The sequence below is a fragment of the Ochotona curzoniae genome, unplaced genomic scaffold, assembly GCF_017591425.1.
Source record: "Ochotona curzoniae isolate NIBS_2020 unplaced genomic scaffold, NIBS_Ocur_1.0 scaffold_4506, whole genome shotgun sequence".
NCBI lineage: Eukaryota > Metazoa > Chordata > Mammalia > Lagomorpha > Ochotonidae > Ochotona > Ochotona curzoniae.
The window spans coordinates 79,397,305-79,418,460 of record NW_024467119.1 but is presented as its reverse complement, the minus strand read 5'-3'; the positions used below and the strand labels follow the sequence as shown (position 1 = coordinate 79,418,460).

Sequence of the window (21,156 nt, the reverse complement as noted above, 5' to 3'; positions counted from 1 at the left end):
AGTGATTCTGAAGCTCTCTGACTAACACAGAGAAGCAGGGTCCCCGTGGGCCCTTGGTGCCACCTGCTCTTAAACCCCGCCCCCAACCTCTGTTCCCATTCCTATCCTCCCAGTGATTACTGCAATAGTCCTGAACTTCACTCAGGACCGCTGGGAGATGACAGTGACCCACTATACTGCATCTTCTGCTGAAGACCAGGGCAAAAGGGGGAGACAGCACAGGCTGCGTGAGACACCAGAGGCTGTGCTCGGGGCGGGGCTGAAGGCTTCCTCCTCCTCATTGGAACAATTCCAAGCCAGGGTTCTCTGTGTTTCTCCTCCTCATTGGAACAATTCCAAGCCAGGGTTCTCTGTGTTTCATGGTCAACAGACCCTGCATTCATCTTTCAGAGCCCATAAGTGGATTGGAGGGAACTTAGAGCCAATATGCCCCCAAGCTTGAGAATTCCTAAGAAACCAATGCTGGGCTACAGAACATCTCTACCAGCAAAGGTGCCAAAATATGGGGCTGTGCTGAGGTGGGAAGAGCGAGGCTGCTGCCTGGGGTCACAAGCTGTGGCGATCCTGGGAAGACATGGCCTGCATACTTGGGACCCTTCTCCACATCTCAGCTCCAGTCCATCTCATGAGGCTGTTCTCTCCTCTCTGGGCAGTCACACCTGCATTCTCTCTCTCTCCCCGCTTAATGCACAACGAGGGGCACGCAGGGTCCAGCCTGCGGGTCTGTACTCACCTCCTCGCGTGCTTCCCTGAAGGAAGGACTCACAGTCGCTCCCCGTCTGGAGGCAGATGGCTTGGCGGTGTTTTCCTGCTGCCCAAAGAGCTCCTCGATGGTCTTGGTATCTATCTGGTAGTGCTGCTGCTGGCTAGCTGCCAGGGTCCAGATGTTGGTTTTGCCCCGCACTTGCTCTTCGGGAATGGTTTTCCAAAAAAAGCTCCTCATCCGCTTCTTCTTGCCCGCCTGGCTGTAGCCATTTAGGTGAGGAGCTGGGGGGAGTCCCGGAGGGGGAGGTGGGCCAGGAGGTGCAGCGGCCGGCAAGGGAGGTGGTGGGGGAGGAGGCGGGGAGGGGGCAAAGCCTTGCTCCGAATATGGACATGGTGGAGGCGGAGGGGGTGGAGGAGGAGCCGGAAGGGGCGTTTGGCCAATCATGAATCCAGCTGCCATGGCGATATTCCCATTTTCTTTATCGCTGGCCAAGTAGACACAATTCATAACACGCATAGTACTGTTGCCTTCTAAGGAGATAATTGCTTGACCTTAGGGAGGCAGACACCAAACATCAGACAGGGTGTCATAGCTTTTCACCGGCTAGTCAGCTGCCAGGAGCGGTAGCACGCTGTCATCTTCCAAACCTGCCAAGAGAAAACGAGTTCCAAATCAGGGCAGGTGAATGTCACTTTGGCTCCATCTCCAGAGGCAAAGGGGCAGCACATCCCACAGGGCATTAAAAGGCTTGGGCACAGACACACACAAGAGACACATCATCAGCACCTGGAGACACAGCAGCAACAGATCCTGAATGGAAACCTTCCATCAATCAAGAAGGCATGCACTTCCTTGAAGAGGCCCCGCTACAGGCTGGGCCAGGATGGCTCCCTGTATGAATAAGCTATTTGTTCACTAACTAGCTTACTCTCTCTGGGCACTGCACAGCCAGCTCCTAGGGAAACTGCCCAAATTGCTGAAGCATTAGGCGTTGGTGACCCTGCCTTCTTCCAGTTTGGACATGCCCTCTACCCATCAGTGGGTCAAAGGCATCTTTCTCTTTCTACCAAACAAGCAGGTCATCTGGACATGACAAAGTATGGCCTACCTACCACTCTTTCCTGGAGTCAGAGCCAGCCAGTCCCTGCCCCACCTGGAGATGTGTCTTCCGCCAGCAAACAGAGAACGCCAAATGTGAGGAGTCAAGATTCCTGGCACTTAGAATTGCAGAAAGCCGTTTCACTCGTTGGACTTAATTTTTCTCATTTGTCCAATCAGGAGAACACAGTAACTGGCTCTCTCACCCCTTCCGACGCTCTCATCTAGGCCCCTAGTGAAAACATCAGGATGTCTTAACCACCTCCTCCATGACGTCACTAGCCACGCAGAGATAGAGACAAGGATGTGCTGTCTGTATCACGCCTGCCACATGTCTCCCCCTTATCTACACCGTCACTGCCTTATTTTGGTGACTTGTATATTTGCGGTACTGCCAATGTTTGCTCTGGGTGTTGGGATGTTGCTAACTTGCTGTGGAAACAGATCAGATATGAGGACGGGGGTGCAAAGGAGGGACGGAGTGGAGCGTATCCAGGGAAAGGGACCCACTTCCTACTTCTATCTGGATTTCTGGGTGCAGTGAACCTTCCGCAGGATCAGTGTCAAAGCCCACACAGACACACAAGCTCATCTAACCAAGAGTAAACCATCGGCCACCACTATTTCAAACATTCTGAAGAACCACACGTAAAAGGCAAGTCCGCCTGGGGAACAAGCGGGGAGTTCTACAGACTTTCTTCTCAGAATCCAGTTTGGACACACAACCTGGTCTCAAAGTGGATATTTAACCTGCATGCCGGCGTCCCCACCTACCCCAAGAGGATGTGCCTGCTAACGTGGTTTACATTAAGAATAAATGAGCTCATCCAGGCAGAGCTGTAAGACACAACAGCCAACTGGTATTCCACATTCACTCACTGTCCCTATGGTCTCTCAGGCCTTCTGTATGTGCTGGGTTTATATAGAAAATGCAAGGCACTCCTGGTGCTCAGACTATATTTTTCATGTTTCTAGTCTCTCAGAGTTTTCTTGCTTGTGGAATTTGTCCTTTCTTTCAGTGCTGAGTGATTATGTATTCATGCGTGCATAGGATTAGCTCAAAATTAAAAAGATAATATTTGATGAAATATCTGAAAGTTCAGCTTCTGAGAGCAGCCTGTGTATAAGCAGAAAACGGCATTTCGACTGTCAACTGCATATTCTTTTTTTCTTTTGGTCAGTTAAAGCATTTTAAAAGTCCAATTTAGTTGAATGAAGCACATGTACAGTGTTATGCTGCTGTTGCCATTGGGATACTTTTTTTTTAAGTAGGGAAAATTAAAAATATTCACCCAAGTCAACTTACAGTTCACTTGAGATGCAACTGGCTTTTAGAAGGAGTTTTCATAATTATCATTAGGAACATAACTAGGCTGTTTTCAGAGCTGGCATCCCTAAAGCAAATGACTCATTGCCAATTATAGTTTATAGTTATATTTGAACTCTTCTTTTTTTCAAGACTGCACAGGTACTTTTGGCAGTTGATTCTTACATATTTTAAAATACTTCTGTACATAAAACACCCCACGTATAGAAGAGTTGCTAATCCTCCCATTCATCTCCAATTCCAGATATGCTGACAAGTTTACAGATGATCCCTCTTAAGAATGCTGATAAGCTCAAGTCTCCAACCTAGAAAGCAACCTCTTGCTTAGCACTGCCTGAATGTACATACGACGTGCCACTAACCCGGAGGAGCAGATGGAGAGCTCCCAGGGCAGAGAGCGCCCATGCCCTCACCGTGCCCTCAGACTGAGCTACCTGCCTATGCCACTAACCCCAGGAGCAGACGGAGAGCTCCCAGGGCACAGAGAGCCCATGCCCTCACCGTGCCCTCAGACTGAGCTACCTGCCTATGCCACTAACCCCAGGAGCAGACGGAGAGCTCCCAGGGCAGAGAGTGCCCATGCCCTCAGACTGTGCTACGTGCCCATGCACCAGGATGTCAGCGTTTTACAGCCTTGTGTTCAGTACATAGGCAGTGTGGGATAAAAGCTCACCCAAGGAGCAAGGGACGCGGATCAGGTACACACCAGCACCATTCTAACCAGCATCCCAGCTCGAGAAAGAATGTCTTCTTCAAATGTTACAGGAACAAAGGGAAAATGTACAGCATGATCCCTAGGGATGTCGTCAGGTTCCTTTTTGTTCCCCAGGGTAACACACAGGGTCTGAGCGCCCCAACAGCTTCCAACACATCTGCTTACCATCAATGATTAGCTAGGATGTTAGCTAACACTTTTACTACCGTTACTTCAGCCTTCCTCCTCTGGCCAGGATCCCCAGTGTCAGAGAGGCGCTCGGCAAAGGAGAGGGTACACACAGCCCTGCTTCTCAAGACAGGGGACACGGCAGAATCTTGTGTTTACCAGGGGTGCGCTCTCCACCCAGGTCACAAGTGGACATTTCCTGCAGGCACACTGGGACAATCCAGGTGACAGCCCTACCAGAAGTTGCCCAATGCATTTCTCATGGCACGCCACAGCTGGCCAGCCAGCAGGGACAACAACGGGGATAATTTAGCTCTGGCTCTGAGTGAGAAATGTCAAGTGCCCCATCCATCTCTCCGAGAGAGCTTCGATGGAACATCTCCGCTGCTGAGAGGCCGGCCGCTGAGCCCAGAGTAAAGGGCTGGGGGGGCCTCACGGGGAAGGCTCTAGAAAGTGAAAATGTTCCTGAGTGCTAAGCATGACCCATCAGGGATGTGCCTGAGTGACAGACCCGCCCTGGAGGGCTGCAGCTGTGCAGAGCATCTCCTAGGCACGCGAAAACTCAGTGCGAAGGGGATCCCCGACTTAGCCTTCACTTGACTGGCAGACAGAAAGTCTTAGCAGCTTAACATGGAGCTCATAAGGGTCTTCAGAGACACCCTCCCCCTTACTCCCCGCCAAGGCGCTCTGGCCTAAGGATCAGCACTCCCTCGGCCTCCGGCCTCCGTGTCAAAGACACCCCGGTAACTCCATTCTCTTGAAGGGAATTTGGCAGGAGATGCGAAAAGCAAGCTTCATCTGACTGTGTACTGAAGGACAAAACACCGTCCTGAGATTCAGTTTAGCCCTTAGAGGTAGTCTTGTGGCCCAGCTGACCACTCACCAGGCCACATCGCTCCCCTAGAACAATTATCAGAAGTCACACTAAAGAAAACGGGCCAGGAGACAGCCCATCCGGCATTAGGAGGTAAGGGCAGAAAGGGCGGGCCCACACCCTCTGACAATGAACAGCGCCAGCAGGGGACAGGCAGAGAGCAACACAGGGAAGCAAAAAGGTAGAAAAAGTTCAGGCCGTTCCTAAACATTCCCTCATTGACAAAAGACTCCTCCACTGCCACCAGGCTCGCTTACTAAACACAGATTGTCCACCAGGTCACCCAGAGCTGGGCATTAAAATCGTCACCGCGGTAAAGAGAGGCTGCACCCCTCCCCCCGCCCCCCGCCACACACGGACCGACAACCAGAGCGCAACGCCTGTTCCCAATGGGCATTTTCAGTTTCTGTTCCAAACCCACGGGCGGGGGTGCTGGGGAGATGCCAAAGGATGCTCTCTAAGGGGAAGGGCAGGGAGCCCGTTCCAGGAAGACAAACTGTGGGTCGGCAGAGGGGGCCGCACCAGCAGCCGTTTCCGCGCAAACAGCTGCTAGGAAGCAGCCAGCAGGTCCCGGAGAGGGTAGCCGGGGCGGGGTGGGGAATCGGTGCGGGGGCACTGAAGGGCACGGTTGCTTTCAAGTCGGTCTAGACTCGCAGGCGTTTCCTACGTCTTGGCTTTGGCACAAGGTCCGCCGCCTCTTTCCGTCCCAAATCCCGCGCGCTCCGCGCCCGCCACTCACCACCACGCCGCCCGGCTCGGACGCTTTCCGCCGCCAGCAAGTGCGGTGCGCCGGCCGCCATCCCCCCGCTGCGTCCGCCTGGGGACCTCGGGGCGCGGCGAGCGAGAGCGGCGAGGGGGCGGTCCCGCGGAGTCCTCATCAGCGCGCAGGCTGCGGCGCGGCGCCGAAGGACGCCCACACGCGCCGCACCGCACCGCCGCCCGGACAGGGTTCGAGCCCTCGCCTCCCCGGAGCTCCGGGCGTCCGCCCCTTTCCCTCCAGCAGAAGCCAGCCGAGCGGCCGCCACGCCGGCTCGGCCAACCCCTTCCCGGAGCTCCTCGGGTCGGGGCGGGCTGGAGGCCACCCAGGGATGAGCAGTAGGGGTGGAGGGTCGCTCGGCCCCGCCCCTCGCCTTCCCGGGACCCGGCTTGGGACCCCGCCACCCCGGCCCTGCCACGCCGAGCCCGGGCGCCCGCCCCTCTGCGGGGCTGCAGCTGAGAACTGCCAGAAGGGTGGGTGGGTGCACCTCGGGAAGGCGCCCCTGTGCTTAATAAGGTGAAAGGGGGATGGGGGTCCTCTGGATTCGCGGATTTGGGGTGTGAGGCAGGCGCGCCCGGCTACGCCCCCTCCTCCAGGGCTCCCGGCCCGGCCGCCCGCGCGGGGACTGAAAGCCGACGCACTGCGGCTCCGCCACGGAGAGGGAGCAAGGACGAAGCCGCGGGAAGAAGCAGAGAGGTTCCTCCGGGCGTCAGCTCGTGGGGCCCGAGTTTTAAAGAAAGCCGGTTGTCCAAGACTGGAGAGGAGGAAGAGGAGCCGCCGTCTTCCCCCACTTCTCCCGGCTCCCGGCGCAACTTCTAACCTCAACTCAGCGCGGGCACAGCGAGGGCCCGCCGCACGTCCTCGGTCCGCATCGCCGGACTGGGTGCCCGCTCTGCGCACCCCGCATCCCCTGTCGCAGGGTGTCCTGTGCGGGGTTCCTCTCCGATCGGCCCGGGGTCGGCGGGGGACAGTGAGTCTCAAAGTCTCGTCCCAAGCTGAATCAGCCCATCCCCCAGGGCCAGCAGGCCAGCAGCCCGATCCCCGGGCGCGGGTCCCACAGCCCGGCGAGCCTAACGCTGCCGCGTAAGGGAGCTAGAATCTTTTCCCAAGCCTTCCCCCAGGGAGGGCTTCCAGAAAGCCGACACCCGGCACCCCTCGGCTGCTTCCTAGCACCCGCTCAACCCCCGGCGCAGCAACCTGGGTCCCGCCGGCCCTCCCCTCGCCATCCTCCCGGAGCCCCGGAGCCTGGGCCGCCACCTGGCTCGCACTCACCCGCGGCTCCCGCAGCACGGAGCTCCTCCCGCAGCGCGGAACCCCGCACTCTCTCCGGCGCGGTCTCGCAGCGCCACCGCCTCCTCCCGGCCACTGCAGGCCCGGCCGGCCGGACCGCGAGGGGGCTGGGCGGCGCGCGCGGGGCGGAGCCGCTGCCTCAGGTAACAATGCTGCGGCCGAGGCTGCGCCCCGCAGAGGGCAGCGCGCCCTTTCCTGCGCGGCCCCTCTCGCCCCGCTCCCCGTCACGGTCACCCTCCGGGGATGGCCTCGGCCACCGCCCGGCCCGGCACCTGCAAAAGGGCCTACCAGCGGCCGCTTGGCAAGCCGCTGCGTCCCACCTCCGGCCCCGGCGCCGTTCCCCTGGAGGCTGGAGCGCGGGGCGGGCCCCGCGACCTCCCCAGGGGGAGTTGGGGTGGCGGGAAAGCCGCACGGCCCGGCTGCGAAGGCGCCGCCAGGTGTCCTAGGAGACCGGGCGAGGGGAGGAGTCAGGCGGGCTGCGGAGCCCGGCCCGGAGTCAGCCACAAAAGGAGCCGCCGCGGCGCCCCCGCGCGCGCCCTGCTTCCTCACCCTCGCACACCCGGTGCACGGCACGCGCGCCGGTCCGCCACCGTCCAGCCCCGCACCTGCTTCTTCCCCCAGAGCCTTGGGTCAGTTCCTTCTGAGGGTCGGCCGGCCTGTTAGGTTTGGCTTACCTTTCCCTTTTATTCCCTCTCAGGGATGAGGGTGACAGGAACGCCTCCGTTTCTTGACAGGAAAAAAATAGACCGCAGGTGTGATGGAGTGCACGCAGGCTTGGTGACAGACTCGTCACACCCATAGAAGGCTGTGTGTGCCGGGGGGGATAGTGAAGAAAGTTCAAAGCTTGTCCCCCTTAAAACGCCTGGAGATGGCCAGGCAGCGAGTGGAATGAGAAGTTTCAAATGCCTGAAGGCCGATTGACGACTCTCAAGCTAACTGGCTGACAGGCTGCGGGCGGCAAGGGGCGGACAGGCGCCCTCGCGGGGATGAAGTCATCGCTACCTTTGCCTCCGTGAGATAACTGGGCTTGGCTCTTCAGCCCCAGGTGCCGCAGGACTTCCGCCTCCTGCACCTTGGTCCTCGGTGGGGAGAAGGCCTGGAACTCCGGAATTCTGCCCACCCCCCGCAACATGCGGACCTGGGGAGAGAAACGAGAGGGACCCGATGAAGTTGTCCAGCCGACAAACCAAAGCCAAAGTTGGCGATGACGGCGTGTTTTTTTGCCCACCTCCCCAAGTCGAGGGGAGTGGATCCCCACCAAGAGCATAAGAAGACTTGCCGGTGGGAGCTTGCAGTGGACACAGAAGGCTATCCCAAAGGCATGCTGAGGACAAGTTGGGTCCTGAGACAGTGTGAGAGTCAGAAAGGGCATTCTGTCCATCTACCGGCAGCTTTGTCAGATGCGGGCCCCGCCCCTGCATGGCTCCCCAGCTCCCACGCCCGTCTCCCTCCTGCCTGTCCACATTGAAAATGCACACAAACCATTTTTGGAGGGGTCAAGCCCCCGTGCGACCCATCTGCGGCCCCTGGTGCTTTTGATCTGCCTGCAGCCTCCTCTGGCCCACAGGGCTTCTCTCTGCTGCCCTGGCCTTCTCCGATGACCTTGCTTTTCGCTTGAGGACAGTAGCCAAAGTCCTTCCCATGCCTGCTATTCCTGCCAGCCCATGGGGATTGATGGGTTGCCTTCTGCCTCCCTCTCACACTTGTCCAGGTTTTGTAGGGCCAGAAGCTCATGTAAGTTGTGAGGGAGTTTTGTTTGTTTCTTTAAAGAGAAAGCAATGAAAAGGTACACAACTCGATATGCACCCAAGAAAGGGCCCAGGGAAAATGAGGGGCATGGGACGTCAAGCACCACAGAAATCCGCTCCCGTGTCAGGGACCTTGTGTCTGTACTGCCCTTGTAACAAGAGCTCATGTCCTAACTAGGGCTCTTCCCCCTCCCTGACCTAGCAGCTGATGTCTGAATTTCTTTCTTTCTTTCTTTCTTTCTTTCTTTCTTTCTTTCTTTCTTTCTTTCTTTCTTTCTTTCTTTCTTTCTTTCTTTCTTTCTTTCTTTCTTTCTTTCTTTCTTTCTTTCTTTCTTTCTTTCTTTCTTCCTTCCTTCCTTTTTCTTTTCTCTTTCTTTTCTTTTCTTTCTATTTATTTATTTCATTCGAAAATCAGATACACAGAGAGGAGGACAGACAGAGAGGAAGATCTTCAGTCCGATCATTCACTCCCCAAGTGACTGCAACGACTGGAGCTGAGCCCATCCAAAGCCAGGAACCAGGAGCTTCCTCCAGGTCTCCCACATGGGTTGCAGGGACCCAAGGGTTTGGGCCATCCTCAACTGCTTTCCCAGACCACAATGGGAAGAGGAGCTGCTGGCATTAGAACTGGCGCCCATATGGGATCCCGGCGTGTTCAAGGCGAGGACTTAACAGCTAGGCCACTGCGCTGGGCCCTCTTTTTTCCCCTTCTTTTCTTTTTCTTTCTTTTCCTTCCTTCCTTTCTTCTTTTGTTTCTTTTTAAAAAAACATTTATTTATTTGGAAGGCAGTTACAGAGACAGATACAGATGTCCCATCCACCGGCTCACTCCCTAAATATCTGCACACTAGGAGCTTCATCTGGGTCTCCCACATGCATGCAGTGGTTCAATCACTTGGACCACTTTCCACTGCTTTGCGAGGTGCCTTGGCAGGAAGCTGGACTGGAAGCAGAGCCGCAGAGGCCTGTACGCATACAAGAGCCTGGAGGTGGCCCCCAGCTTGCTTTGCTTGCTTGCTTTTTCTCTTTTCTTCATTCATTTCTTTAAAATATTTATTAATTTTTATTAGGTAGCTCTACAGAAAGGAGAGATACAGAAAGGTCTCCTGTCTGCTAAATCACTCCCTAATGGACACATGGCCAGAGCTGAGCCATTTTGAAGTCAGGAGCCAGGAGCCTCCTTCAGGTCTCCCACACGGGTGCAGGGTCCCAAGGACTTGGGCCATCCTCTGCTGCTTTCCCAGGCCACAAGCAGGGAGCTGGATGGGAGGTGGAGAAGTCAGGATGTGAACTGGTGCCCATATGGGATCCTGGTGCTTGCAAGGGGATTAGGGCCCACAGAAGCACTGTGCTGGGCCCTGCCTTCCATTACTTCCTAAGGAAGCCAGGCTCCTGGGAGGTTGTGCTATCGGTGACTTCCCATGGCCCAGCTTGACAATCCCCACCAGATGTCAGCAGCAAGCCTTTTTAGGAACTCATCCCTCCACCCCGCACCCGTCCCCTCTAGCTTTTTCCCTTTTCAAAACCATACTTCCTTCCCTTATTCATTTTCTTGGTTCTGGCTTCCACCTCCTCAAGGCCCAGCAGCTTTCATTTCTCCTAGGTCAGGCTTTTGAACCTGTCATCAGGAACCCTTCAAACCAGAGAGAATCCAATTGCAGGATCCCTCTGAGTGCAGTTCTAAACAGACTTGTGTGTTTAAGGGAAGATGTAATCCAGGACCTGACTTGCCGAGCCCTCCAGGGCTGGAGGCACGATGAACAGAGCCCTCTGCCACAGTGTTAACTGCAGCGAAGTTTCTTCTTCCACCTCTCCCTCACGCCTTCTCCAGCTTCCTGCTTCTATGACACACGGGGTGCTTTTCTTAATCTTTCTTCTTCTCCCAAGAGAGCTGATGAGATCAGTTTAGTATTTAGATTATAGGCTGTGTCTTCACCTCCTTCAATTGGAAACTGCAGAGAGAAGCAAGCTTCGCCAACTCTGTAGTTAGACTTGCAGACAAATGCAGCGTCCACCACCTGGCCTTCTAGAAACAGCCATTTCTGAGGAAAGCTGCTTGACCTTGTTTACTGGAAGGGGGTGGGAGGGTGTAAAACAGATAAAGGCAGCGGAATTGTGTTATCACGACTATGCAAATTTGCATCAAAGAGCCTGTTGACAAAATGCAGCTGTCTGTATCACTGTGATTTTCCAGATAACGTTTGAGCTGGCCAAAACATTTTGTTTATTTGTTGTTTATTGCAGGTTGAGAAATGTGCTCCCCAGGACTCAGGTCTGATGGTGATGAGGGAGTGTGGAGTCCTTTGTTTCCGGATACCCAGTAGTGATTTGTGACAGTTTTCAATGGAAAGTGCTTTTTTCCCAGCGGATGTTGACATGGGCGGGAGCATCAGCAGCGCGTCCCTTGCCAGAAGTTCACACGGGGACTTTGTCGATCATAGGACTTGATTTGTGCAAGGGTAGGAAAGAAAAGACAAGCCTTATCCAATGTGAAGAATGTGGTCATGAGACACCTGATGACCCTTGCCCACACCTGTGTGCACTTCCTGAGCGCACGGCCCATTTCCTCCTGTTTAAGGTGTGTGTGTGTTTATGGTTGTATACCAGTAAACGTGTGGGGCAGCATGTTTAGAAGAGTGCAAATGGGAGAGGCAAGCAAGCCAGGCACATCACTCACTTTCAGCGGGGCCTCTTTGTGGTTGACAAATGATTCGGGGCTTAGAACACTGGCTGGTATTAATTGTAAAGAGAGATTCTGTATAAGAACATTCAAACCTTGAAGGTAAAAAACAAACAAAAAAAACACTTTAAAATGTGACACACTGGAGCCCGGTGGAACAGCCTAGTGGCTAAATCCTTACCTTGTACACACCAGGATCCCATATGGGCGCTGGTTTGTGTCTAGGATGCTCCACTTCCCATCCAGCTCCCTACTTGTGGCCTGGGAAAGCAGTTGAGGACGGCCCAAAGCCTTGGGACCCTACACCCATGTGGGAGACCTGGAAGAAGCTCTTGGCTCATGGCTTTGGATGGGCTCAGCTCCAGCCGTTGCAGCCACTTGAGAACTGAAACAGTAGATGAAATATCTTTCTGTCTCTCCTGCTCTCTGTAAATCTGCCTTTCTAATAAAAATAAATAAATCTTAAAAAAAATATATGACACACCGGCATGTGACTTCTTTTCCAGGACTCCTGACCAAAGCAAGGGTGTGTATCTGAATAAAAGGAATTGAGTTAAAGAGCACATCAGATGTCGGTTCTTTCTGTGACTGCTTTTAGCCGTTTCCAAACTGTTTACCCTACTAAGAAGTTAAAAGAGCAAACAGTAATTTGAACCCCTAACACAGACACACACACACACTAGAAGTCTCCAAACAAATCCAAGGAACCAACAATATCGGGGTGTGTTTGTGTGTGTTTCCTGGGGGGAATTGAAAGGATTTTTAAAAAGTTCATGAGAATGTCTATATGGAAAAAAAATATGCATGGATTTTTGGGGGCACCAAAATAAATACAGTTAGATTTGAATTTCATTTTCCATTAACTTGCTACTACTGCAAGTTGTGCATACCCCATGTAAGGTTTTCTAGAGCAAATAAGAAAAGTGAATGTTGGTGACTTAGAAATTTGTAAAGCACATTTTGTTGCACTCGGAATGGAAATGCACCAGCTTTGGACAGTCCCCTTGCACTAAGCTTCTGTTTTAATAAGGTCACCACTGGGACCGGTGCAATAGCTCAATGGCTGAATCCTCACCTTGCAACTACCAGGATCCCATATGGGCACAGGGTAATGTCCTGGCGGCTCCGTGTTCCCTGCTTGTGGCCTGGGAAAGTGGATGAGGACGGCCCAAAGCCTTGGGACCTGCACGAGGCTCCTGGCTTCGGATCGGCTCAGTTCCAGGCATTGTGGCCATTTGGGGAGTGAACCAGCAGACGGAACATCTTTCTCTCTGTATCTCCTTCTCTCTGTAAATCTGATCTGCTTTTGCAATAAAAATATCATTTAAAAAAAAAATAACTGCTTTTGAGTATGGATCCTTTTGCAAGCAGATTGACAGAAATGATCTCGGGGCCCGGCAGCATGGCCTAGTGCCTATAGTCCTCGCCTTGAACGCGCCAGGATCCCATATGGACGCCGGTTCTAATCCTGGCAGCTCCACTTCCCATTCAGCTCCCTGCTTGTGGCCTGGGCAAGCAGTCAACAGAAATGATCTCAATCAGTCCTTTTTGGAGGAAGTAAAGCAGACCAGCCTTTTGTTGGACGCACTGGATGGTTCGGTGTGGCCTTGTCAAGATCCCTGTCAAACGCTGAGCGCCTTCACTTGCTCGCACTGACCTCTTTGTCAGTGCTTCCATCTTCACTTGTGCCTTGCAGATCCTCCCCTTGGGCTCGGTTCTTACTACAACCCAGAGAGGTGGCACTCAATATTACCTCCTTCGTATTTGAAAATAGATGGAGAAATATCCGTTACATTTCTAAACTACTTTTAGCCAGTGTTTTTGCATACGATTAACTTTTGTATAGCAGACATTAAATTGCTTATTAGGCAACAAAAAAGAGTACAGTTTGTACAACGTATTCTGGTAATGGGTCAGGACTAGGCCAGAGAAAACAGCAAATAACTTGACCTTTAGTTTTTCTTGACATGCTGCTCCGACCTAGCCTTTTGTGGAAAGCACAGAGAAGTGAATGGTGAGGGTCTGTGCTGTGCTGAGCAGTGTCCCTGTGGGTGTCTGTTTTACATGATTCTGGAAGGGGAGAGTGAGGGACACTGTAGGATGAATGTTAAAAAGAAATTTAACCACTTTTTTGACAGGTAGAGAAGAGAGCACGCGAGGGAGACAGAAGAGTGCTCCCAGCCTCTGGTTTACTCATAAATGCCTGACACAGTGAAGCTCTATCTGAGCCTTGTTTTCTTTTCTTTTTTTTAAAGATTTACTTATTTTTATTGCAAAGTCGGATTCATTCCCCAAGTGACCACAACGGCCGATGCTGCGCCAATCCAAAGCCAGGAGCCACGAGCTTCCTCCAGGTCTCCCACATGGGTGCAGGATCCCAAGGCTTTGGGCCATCCTTAACTGCTTTCCCAGGCCACAGGCAGGGAGCTGGATGGGAAGTGGAGCTGCCAGGATTAGAACTGGCACCCATGTGGGATCCTGGCGTGTTCAAGGTGAGGACTTTAGCCGCTAGGCCACTGCACTGGGTCCTATCTGAGCCTTCTACGTGGATGACAGGGACACAGGAAATTGAGCCCTCACTGTTGGCTCCCAGGGAGGTCAGCAGCAGGAAGCTGGGCTAGGCTAGGATTAGGGACCAGAACCTAGCCACTCTGATATGGTACACAGGCGTCCCAAACACCTGCCCCTATGAAGTAGATTTATGAAAGGTAGAAATGAGCACACACACAGACACACACAGATAAATTTTTGAGAGTTAAAAATCCTCTCACTGTGAATTTTTACATACCCCCAGTCTGGGGTCTTAAAGGCACATCACATTGGTAATTTTAAAAAGGAGTACTTAAAGGCATTTTAAAAACTTCACCTCCCAAAAAAAGAATAGCAATTAAAAATGTATTTTCTTGCAAAAAAACCCCACCTTTTAAATACATTTTACATTTTTCATATATGTATTTTTATTTTATTTTAAACCAGAGAGACAGACACAAATACTGCATCCACCTTTTCATTGTGAAAATGGTGTCAACAGCCAGGGCTGGGCTAGGTGAAGCCAGGATTCTGAAATCAATCTAGGTTTCACCTGCTCTTGTGTGCATATGAGATCCAAGCACTTGAACTACCGCCTTCTGACTGCTGGGGTGAACAATGGCAGGAAGCTGGAAATGGAAACGGATGAGCTGGGGCTGGAACAGAACACGCAGGTGCAGGATTGCAGGCACCCTAAGCAATGACTCCATTGCTGCGCCATATGCCCACCTCATGGTTTTTAGGACAGAGTTTTCATGAACTTTCTGAAGATCCCCTTCATGAACACGAATTAAAAAAATTTTTTTTGGCACCAAAACATCTTCTAATTCCACTTCCCCAGGTAACTTTTGAAGTTCCCTCATAAGTAAAGGATAGCAGAGAAAATACCAGTGGTCCACCCATCTCCATTCCTCCTTCCATACTCCCTATTACAAAGTTTGAACATATTTCACAAATTTACATTCTTTCCTTTGCAGGCATGTGCTCTCTACTGCTTCTCTTAGTAGTCTCAGATCCCAAGGGTAGCTACTTGCCTGCCAAGCAAAGTCAGGTTCAACTTCGTCTGTTGGATGGAGAAGGAAGAAAAATAAATTTTCCTCCAGCAGCTCCACTGTACAGCTCATTAAAGAGGAGGCTCTTGTGATCACGCAAAGAACTCCGTGATTCGAAGTCTACGAAAGTCACTTGGTCCTGCACAGAGACTGGAAAGAGGCGGTGAGGAAGCCACACGGATCATGGCTTCTCTCCACACCTGGATTAGCACCTAGACTTTAATAAAAGCATTTGGCACAGCAGTGAAGGCACATCTTGGGGTACTTGCATCCTGGGTGGCTTGAGTCCTGCTAAGCTCCCAATTGCAACTTCCTACATTAGCATTAGGAATTAGCATTCCTACATTCCTACATTAGCAGGGGTGGCCCAAGTAGCCAGGTCCCTGCCATTTGTATGGGAGAATTGCATTGAGCTCCAGGCTCCTGGATTCAGTCTGGCCCAGCCTCACCTGTTGCAGGTGTTTTGGGGGAATGAACCAATGGTTGAGAACATTCTCTTTCCTTATCATATAAATCAAGAACAAGGTCCCAAGTTATTCTATCTTCAGCCAAGGAACACTTGATTTTTTTTTGCCCGTGTCTTTTCTGTCACAAGAAGCCACTGTCATCTTCTTTCCTATTGGAACAGGTTTTCAAATTCCAGAAATCCCTGTGGCTTTAAGCGCTCGCCAGGATAATGATGAAACCCTTCGGTACTCGTCTTCACCGTGTGCTCACAATGACCCCCCCACACAGTTAGCTTCAGGTGAACCCTGCCACTCCGATTGTCCAGATACATCCTAGTGCCTCTGAGTGAGGGATGCACTAACTGGAAAGAGCGACAAGTGTTATAATTCAAAGCTTATAGAGATTGAATGCTGTGCGGTATTTACGATTGGATTTATGTGAGGTTCACTTAGACAGCCTTGATAGGACCATCTTCATGCAGCAAGCTGCGATGTGAAGGTGGCAAAATGCATCCTTTCCCACTCAATGCACAAGCCCAGAATCAAGACACCTGGACCCAAGTAGAAGGCTGGCTGCTGCAATGAGCACCCACTAATAGTAGGTTCTCCCTGGTGGCACCTCCCTCCCCAAGCCCTCCAGTCCTATAGCGGGTATAGACTTTTCTGCCCATGAAACTGAAAGTTGTGCAGCCTGGCTGTGTTAGTCACTCACTCTCCTATTTCCCTGGTGTTTACTCCAAGGCACAAACGGCGGTTTGTACTTGATGTCTGCCACTTACCGCCAGCAAAATGACACCAGCTGGAGGCCCTGGCAACGATCACCATCAGTATTTGAAAACCTGTGTGTGCAAGGCCTAGGCAGACTTGGGAAACTGTTCTAAACAGTCCTTGGCTTCAACGGTTTCTATGGTCTAGAATGGAACGGGCCTGAATGAGTTTCTTTGAAGCAGGACATGAGAAAGCAAGTAAGAACAGCCAGTCCCTGGAATGAAGTGTAGAAAGGTGGGTTTGCACAGGCCAGCGAGGCAAAACCATACAGGGAGACAAGTTCAACTCAAAGCAACATAGCCTGGCGTGTGGGACTGAACATGGCTCCAACTGGGACAATTTGGGGAGGAGAATGACAGGGATTAAACTTTTTTTTTTTATGTGGAATTTGATCAAGAAATCAGGCAGAGAGGATTGAAAATTGAGGCATGTAGCTTGTATCCTCCGTGTCTTTTAGGGTTATACCAATCAGATTACTGATTTTCAGCAAGCAGAGTCCAAGTCTGTCCTTGGAGAGGCAGCTGTTGGGCTGTCACTGCTTGGGCTAACTGGTTTCCGCTAGTTGTGCCAGACTCCACAGAAACTATTGCAAGGGGGAAAGATGGTATTATAGTAATTAAAAGTCAGTAGATAAGAACTGAATCAGGAAGAAAGCTTTCCTTAATTAACTATATGGTCCCAAGTCTCCTAGTGAACAGAAATTCACATAAAAATGAGTCAAGAAGACCCAATAGGCAGAGTTCTTGCTAGAATAAACCAGGTCAGTGTTGAGGTCATTGACAAGGAAATTTGGAGGGGTTTGGTCTGAAGTTACTTCTGTTTGGGGGGTGGAAAGCCACATTCTCATTGCTCTAGTTAGCACAAATACAGGCTCCGAAAGCTCAGAAATGCAGAGACAGCACAACAAGCCCTTCTGATGGCACTGTTTTATTTCCTTTTTTTTTTTAAGGACAAACTGGCATGTCAAGAAACCTTAATACTTTCCTTTCCCTTCCCCTACAGCCCTAGGTGAGGTCTCTCCTCTCTCTCTCTCCCTTTCTCTCTCTTTCTCTCTCTCTCTCTCACACACACACACAATTTTGTCAGACTCCTAGTGGCTCACGTGCAATTTCTAACTAACTTCTACTTTTATGGCTTAGGTAATTGGAGAGAAATGCTAACGAAGCCTTTCCAAGAAAACATGACGAGTCTTTCCAGAGCAACAAAGCATCAGGCAAGTGAAGGACACTGAGGGTAATTTGGAAAGACCTACCTCACAGGACACCTGCAGGGTGAATGAGAGGGTCTGTCCTCTGGTGGTCCCCACCAGCCCACGAAGAAATGATTCATTTCCACTTCAAGAATCATCTGAATCTCTTCAGGGTGTGTGTGCAATCAGGCGGGAGTCAACACGGGGAAGCCTGCCAGTCATTCGGCAAACACTCATGACCGTTTAAACTTACAGGCTTGCTTTTTTTTTTTAACTTTCTTGATAGTATCTGTGATTATATAGTAACTGTCACTATGGTAGAAACTCAATGCTCAAAACATTGCCTGGGCTTTCTGCTGCTTCTGTTACTGAAATAAATCAGGATATTTCAATCTGCAGCACCTTTGTTCTGAAAGAGGGGTGGGGGATTAAGAGAATTTGAGAACAATGTAAACACCTTTTATTTCCTGTAGACTTTAAAGAGTTAAACTCAGTGACTGAAGGAGTATGATTCTTATTGGATTAGGAATAAATATTAGTATACAAGTATGGTCTAAGGAGCCTGACCATGCTAGAGTAAATGAAGAAACACGTACCTGAACTATCATATGCACAGGAGGAGTACGAATATGGTATATGCTTATTTACCAGCAAAGCACAAAAAAGTTAGACAGAAGAAACTATTCTGATGAAGCCAAAATAATATCAGTGTCATTTCCTTTATCCCTACTTCCTTTTATTCTACACACTGGAATGTAAATGCAGATACTAAACAATTCCAGCATTCATATCTCAAAAGTGATGTTATCTAACTTCTATTATATTTTATCTGGTGATACCTGATTTTTTAAAAAAATATTTATTTATTTTTATTGGAAAGGTAAATATACAGAAGAGAAACAGAGAGGAAGATCTTCTGTCCATTGATTCACTCCCCAAGCAGCTGCAACGGCTGGAGCTGAGCCAATCCGAAGCCAGGACCCAGGAGCCTATTCTGGGTCTCCCACGTGGCTGCTGGGTCCCAAGGCTTTGGGCTGTCCTCAACTGCTTTCTCAGACCACAGGCAGGGAGCTGGATGGGAAGTGCAGCTGCTGGGATTAGAACCAATGCCCATATGGGATCGCGGCACATTCAAGGCAAGAACTTTAGCCACTAGGCTACTGCGCTAGGCCCTGGTGATAACTATTAGCAAGGTATTAGTGATGCTAAATTCAACCATATAAACCAGATTGCATGTACAGATCCTTATAAGTGGTGCTATTCCCCTTTCAAATTCAGTAATGAGCAGGACAATATTTTGGTGTTATGTAAACATAACTTTTTCCTGTATTCTTCCACCTCATTACTTTAGCACCCATTAGTGGTCCCTGTGTGAATCAGTATTTTAGCAGGGACTTCAAATGATATATTCTGGACCCTGTGAGGTGGCCTAGTGGCTAAAGTCCTGGCCTTGAACACACCAGGATCCCATATGGGCAACAGTTCTAATTCCGGCAGCTCCATTTCCCATCCAGCTCCCTTCTTGTGGCCTGGGAGAGCAGTTGAGGACGGCCCAAAGCCTTGGGATCCTGCATCCTTGTGGGAGATCCAAAAAGAGCTCCTGGCTCCTGACTTTGGATGGGCTCAGCTCCGGCTATTGTGGCCACCTGGGGAGTGAACCATCGGAAAGAAGATCTTCCCCTCTGTCTCTCATCCTCACTGTATATGTGCCTTTCCAATAAAAATAAATAAATCTTTTAAAAAAATAATTGGCATATTCTTTCATTCTATTCTTTTTTACTACATTTTCTAGATTTACTGCAGTTACTTGAAAACAGAGAGTTATGTGAGAATCTACTATCTGCTGGTTCACTCCTGAAGTGCCTCCATGGCCAGGGCTGGGCCAGGTTGATGCCAGGAGCCTGGAACTTCATCTGGGTCTCCCACTCGGGTGGCAGAGGCCCAAGCACTTGAGGCACCTTCTGCTGCCTTCCCGGGCACAGCAGCAGGAGGTGGGTGGAAAGCAGAGCAGCCAGCACTCTGGGATACCAGCGCTGCAGGCTACAGCTTAAACCTCTGATTACATTAAAACAAAACTGGCTTTTTTGGTAAACATCCTAGAGTCTTAGGCAACATGCCAGCATTATTTTGCAATAAGCTGTAAGTGAACTGCCTCTTTTGTAACCCACTCAAGAGAAATAGCAGAGCAACTGAATAGTCTGCATTGAATTTCAGATGGAAAAGAAGTGAACCAATTTTTTACGCCTGAGTCCTTTGAGCTGGGAACTGTGCAGGGAGCAAGGACTCCAAGGGGAATGAAACAGCATACACTGTGCCTTCTCCAAGAGATAATATCTGGCTAATGTTAGCATATTCTCAGGGGGAAAGCAGTATAATTACTTGCCTAAAACTTACATAGTTTTCATGCAAAAAAGCTTCCTAATGTAGAATCAGACACACTTACTCATTATTCTACAAAATCATTTCTAAACATTTCATGAATATTAAAAGGGCTAAAGTTGCTGTCTGCTTACTCCATGGTAACCTTTATCTAATTGGAAAAAATATATATATTTGCCTTTTTCTGGCATTACTTCCAGGGCAAAGTCTACAGAGGTATTTTGATGTGTGTGGGACAGTTTTGGAATTCCACTGAACTAGACTTAGCCCTCAGGCAGAGGGGTCTAACCTCTCCTCCTCAATGGATGATCTCTTTCTTTCCACATCAGAGCAATAACCAGTTCTCCCTTATAAACATGGATTACTCCAACTTTATTTCACAAAACAATGCTGAACTTCAGTTTTCTACACATTAGGACTACTGGGCAACTTGAGGCTCATTTCTTCCAAGAAATAGTTAAGCAAGTGGAACAGAGAATTGAACAAAAACTAGCAGCAGAAGAAAACTGCTGTCTTTGTATTTTAACAGTTTGCTACGTTGTAAACATAGTAAAGTTCTTGTGGCCTTTGAAAAGCTTCAAACTAAAGTTAAAAAAAAATAAAGTGGCTTTTCCATCAGAAAATAACCTACTTGATAGTCTAGTCCATAACAAAATTTGTCACCTTAAAAGGAATCAAAATTTGTTAAAGAAAACATTTGCTTAGACTTGAGCGATGAAGTATCTCAACTCTCCCAAATATGTCAACAAGATTATTACAAAATACGGGGCATTTTAATTGGTCCTTCACAAATGGCACAAGTTGGGTTTGGCACGGTGGCCTGGCGGCTTAAGTCCTCACCTTGAACGCGCCAGGATCCCATATGGGTGCTAGTTCTAATCCCGGCGGCTCCACTTCCCATCCAGCTCCCTGCTTGTGGCCTGGGAAAGCAGTCGAGGACGGCCCAAAGCCTTGGAACCCTGCACCAGTGTGGGAGACCTGGAGGAAGTCCCTGGCTCCTGGCTTCGGATTGGTGCAGTACTGGCTGTTGTGGTCACTTGGGGAATGAATCATCGGATGGAAGATCTTCTCTGTCTCTCCTCCTTTCTGTATATCTGACTTTCAATAAAAACGGATAAATCTTAACCCCCCCCCCCAAAAAAACCCCAAATGGCACAAGTTACACAAGTGGTGTTGCACTGAAGTAGTCATGCTGATAATGTGCTTTTGTTTTTCTCAGGAGATCAGGCACATTTTGATGCACAGCTCCATGATTAAAAGATATTTATCTTAGGTTTTCAGTGTAAATAATTGTACTTTCTATATTTTCCCCCCTAGAATCACTTCTTTTGGAGAATAATATAAATTAAACACCGACGGAAATGACGCACATCCTGGGGATGGTGTTGTTAAGCAGCCACACTTGGCACCACATCCTCCATCAGACAGCA

At 50.3% G+C, this 21,156-nt stretch overlaps 1 protein-coding gene and 1 long non-coding RNA gene across 2 annotated transcripts in view; one reads left to right on the top strand and one right to left on the bottom strand.

The window, feature by feature from the left end:
• FHDC1 (FH2 domain containing 1) overlaps positions 1-2,219 on the bottom strand; it is a 30,518-nt gene extending 28,299 nt beyond the window's left edge. The window contains exons 1-2 of the mRNA XM_040966977.1: positions 1,815-2,219; positions 734-1,353 (exon numbers count right to left, since the gene is read on the bottom strand). Coding sequence (XP_040822911.1) covers positions 734-1,222 — 489 coding nt within the window. The 5' untranslated portion in view covers positions 1,223-1,353; positions 1,815-2,219. The remainder of the gene's footprint in view (positions 1-733; positions 1,354-1,814) is intronic.
• A 76-nt stretch (positions 2,220-2,295) lies between these two features.
• Positions 2,296-3,482, top strand: LOC121147197. The gene is made up of 2 exons (XR_005882347.1): positions 2,296-2,664; positions 3,376-3,482. It is a non-coding gene; the product is annotated as an uncharacterized LOC121147197 (long non-coding RNA).
• The last annotated feature ends 17,674 nt before the right edge of the window (positions 3,483-21,156 follow it).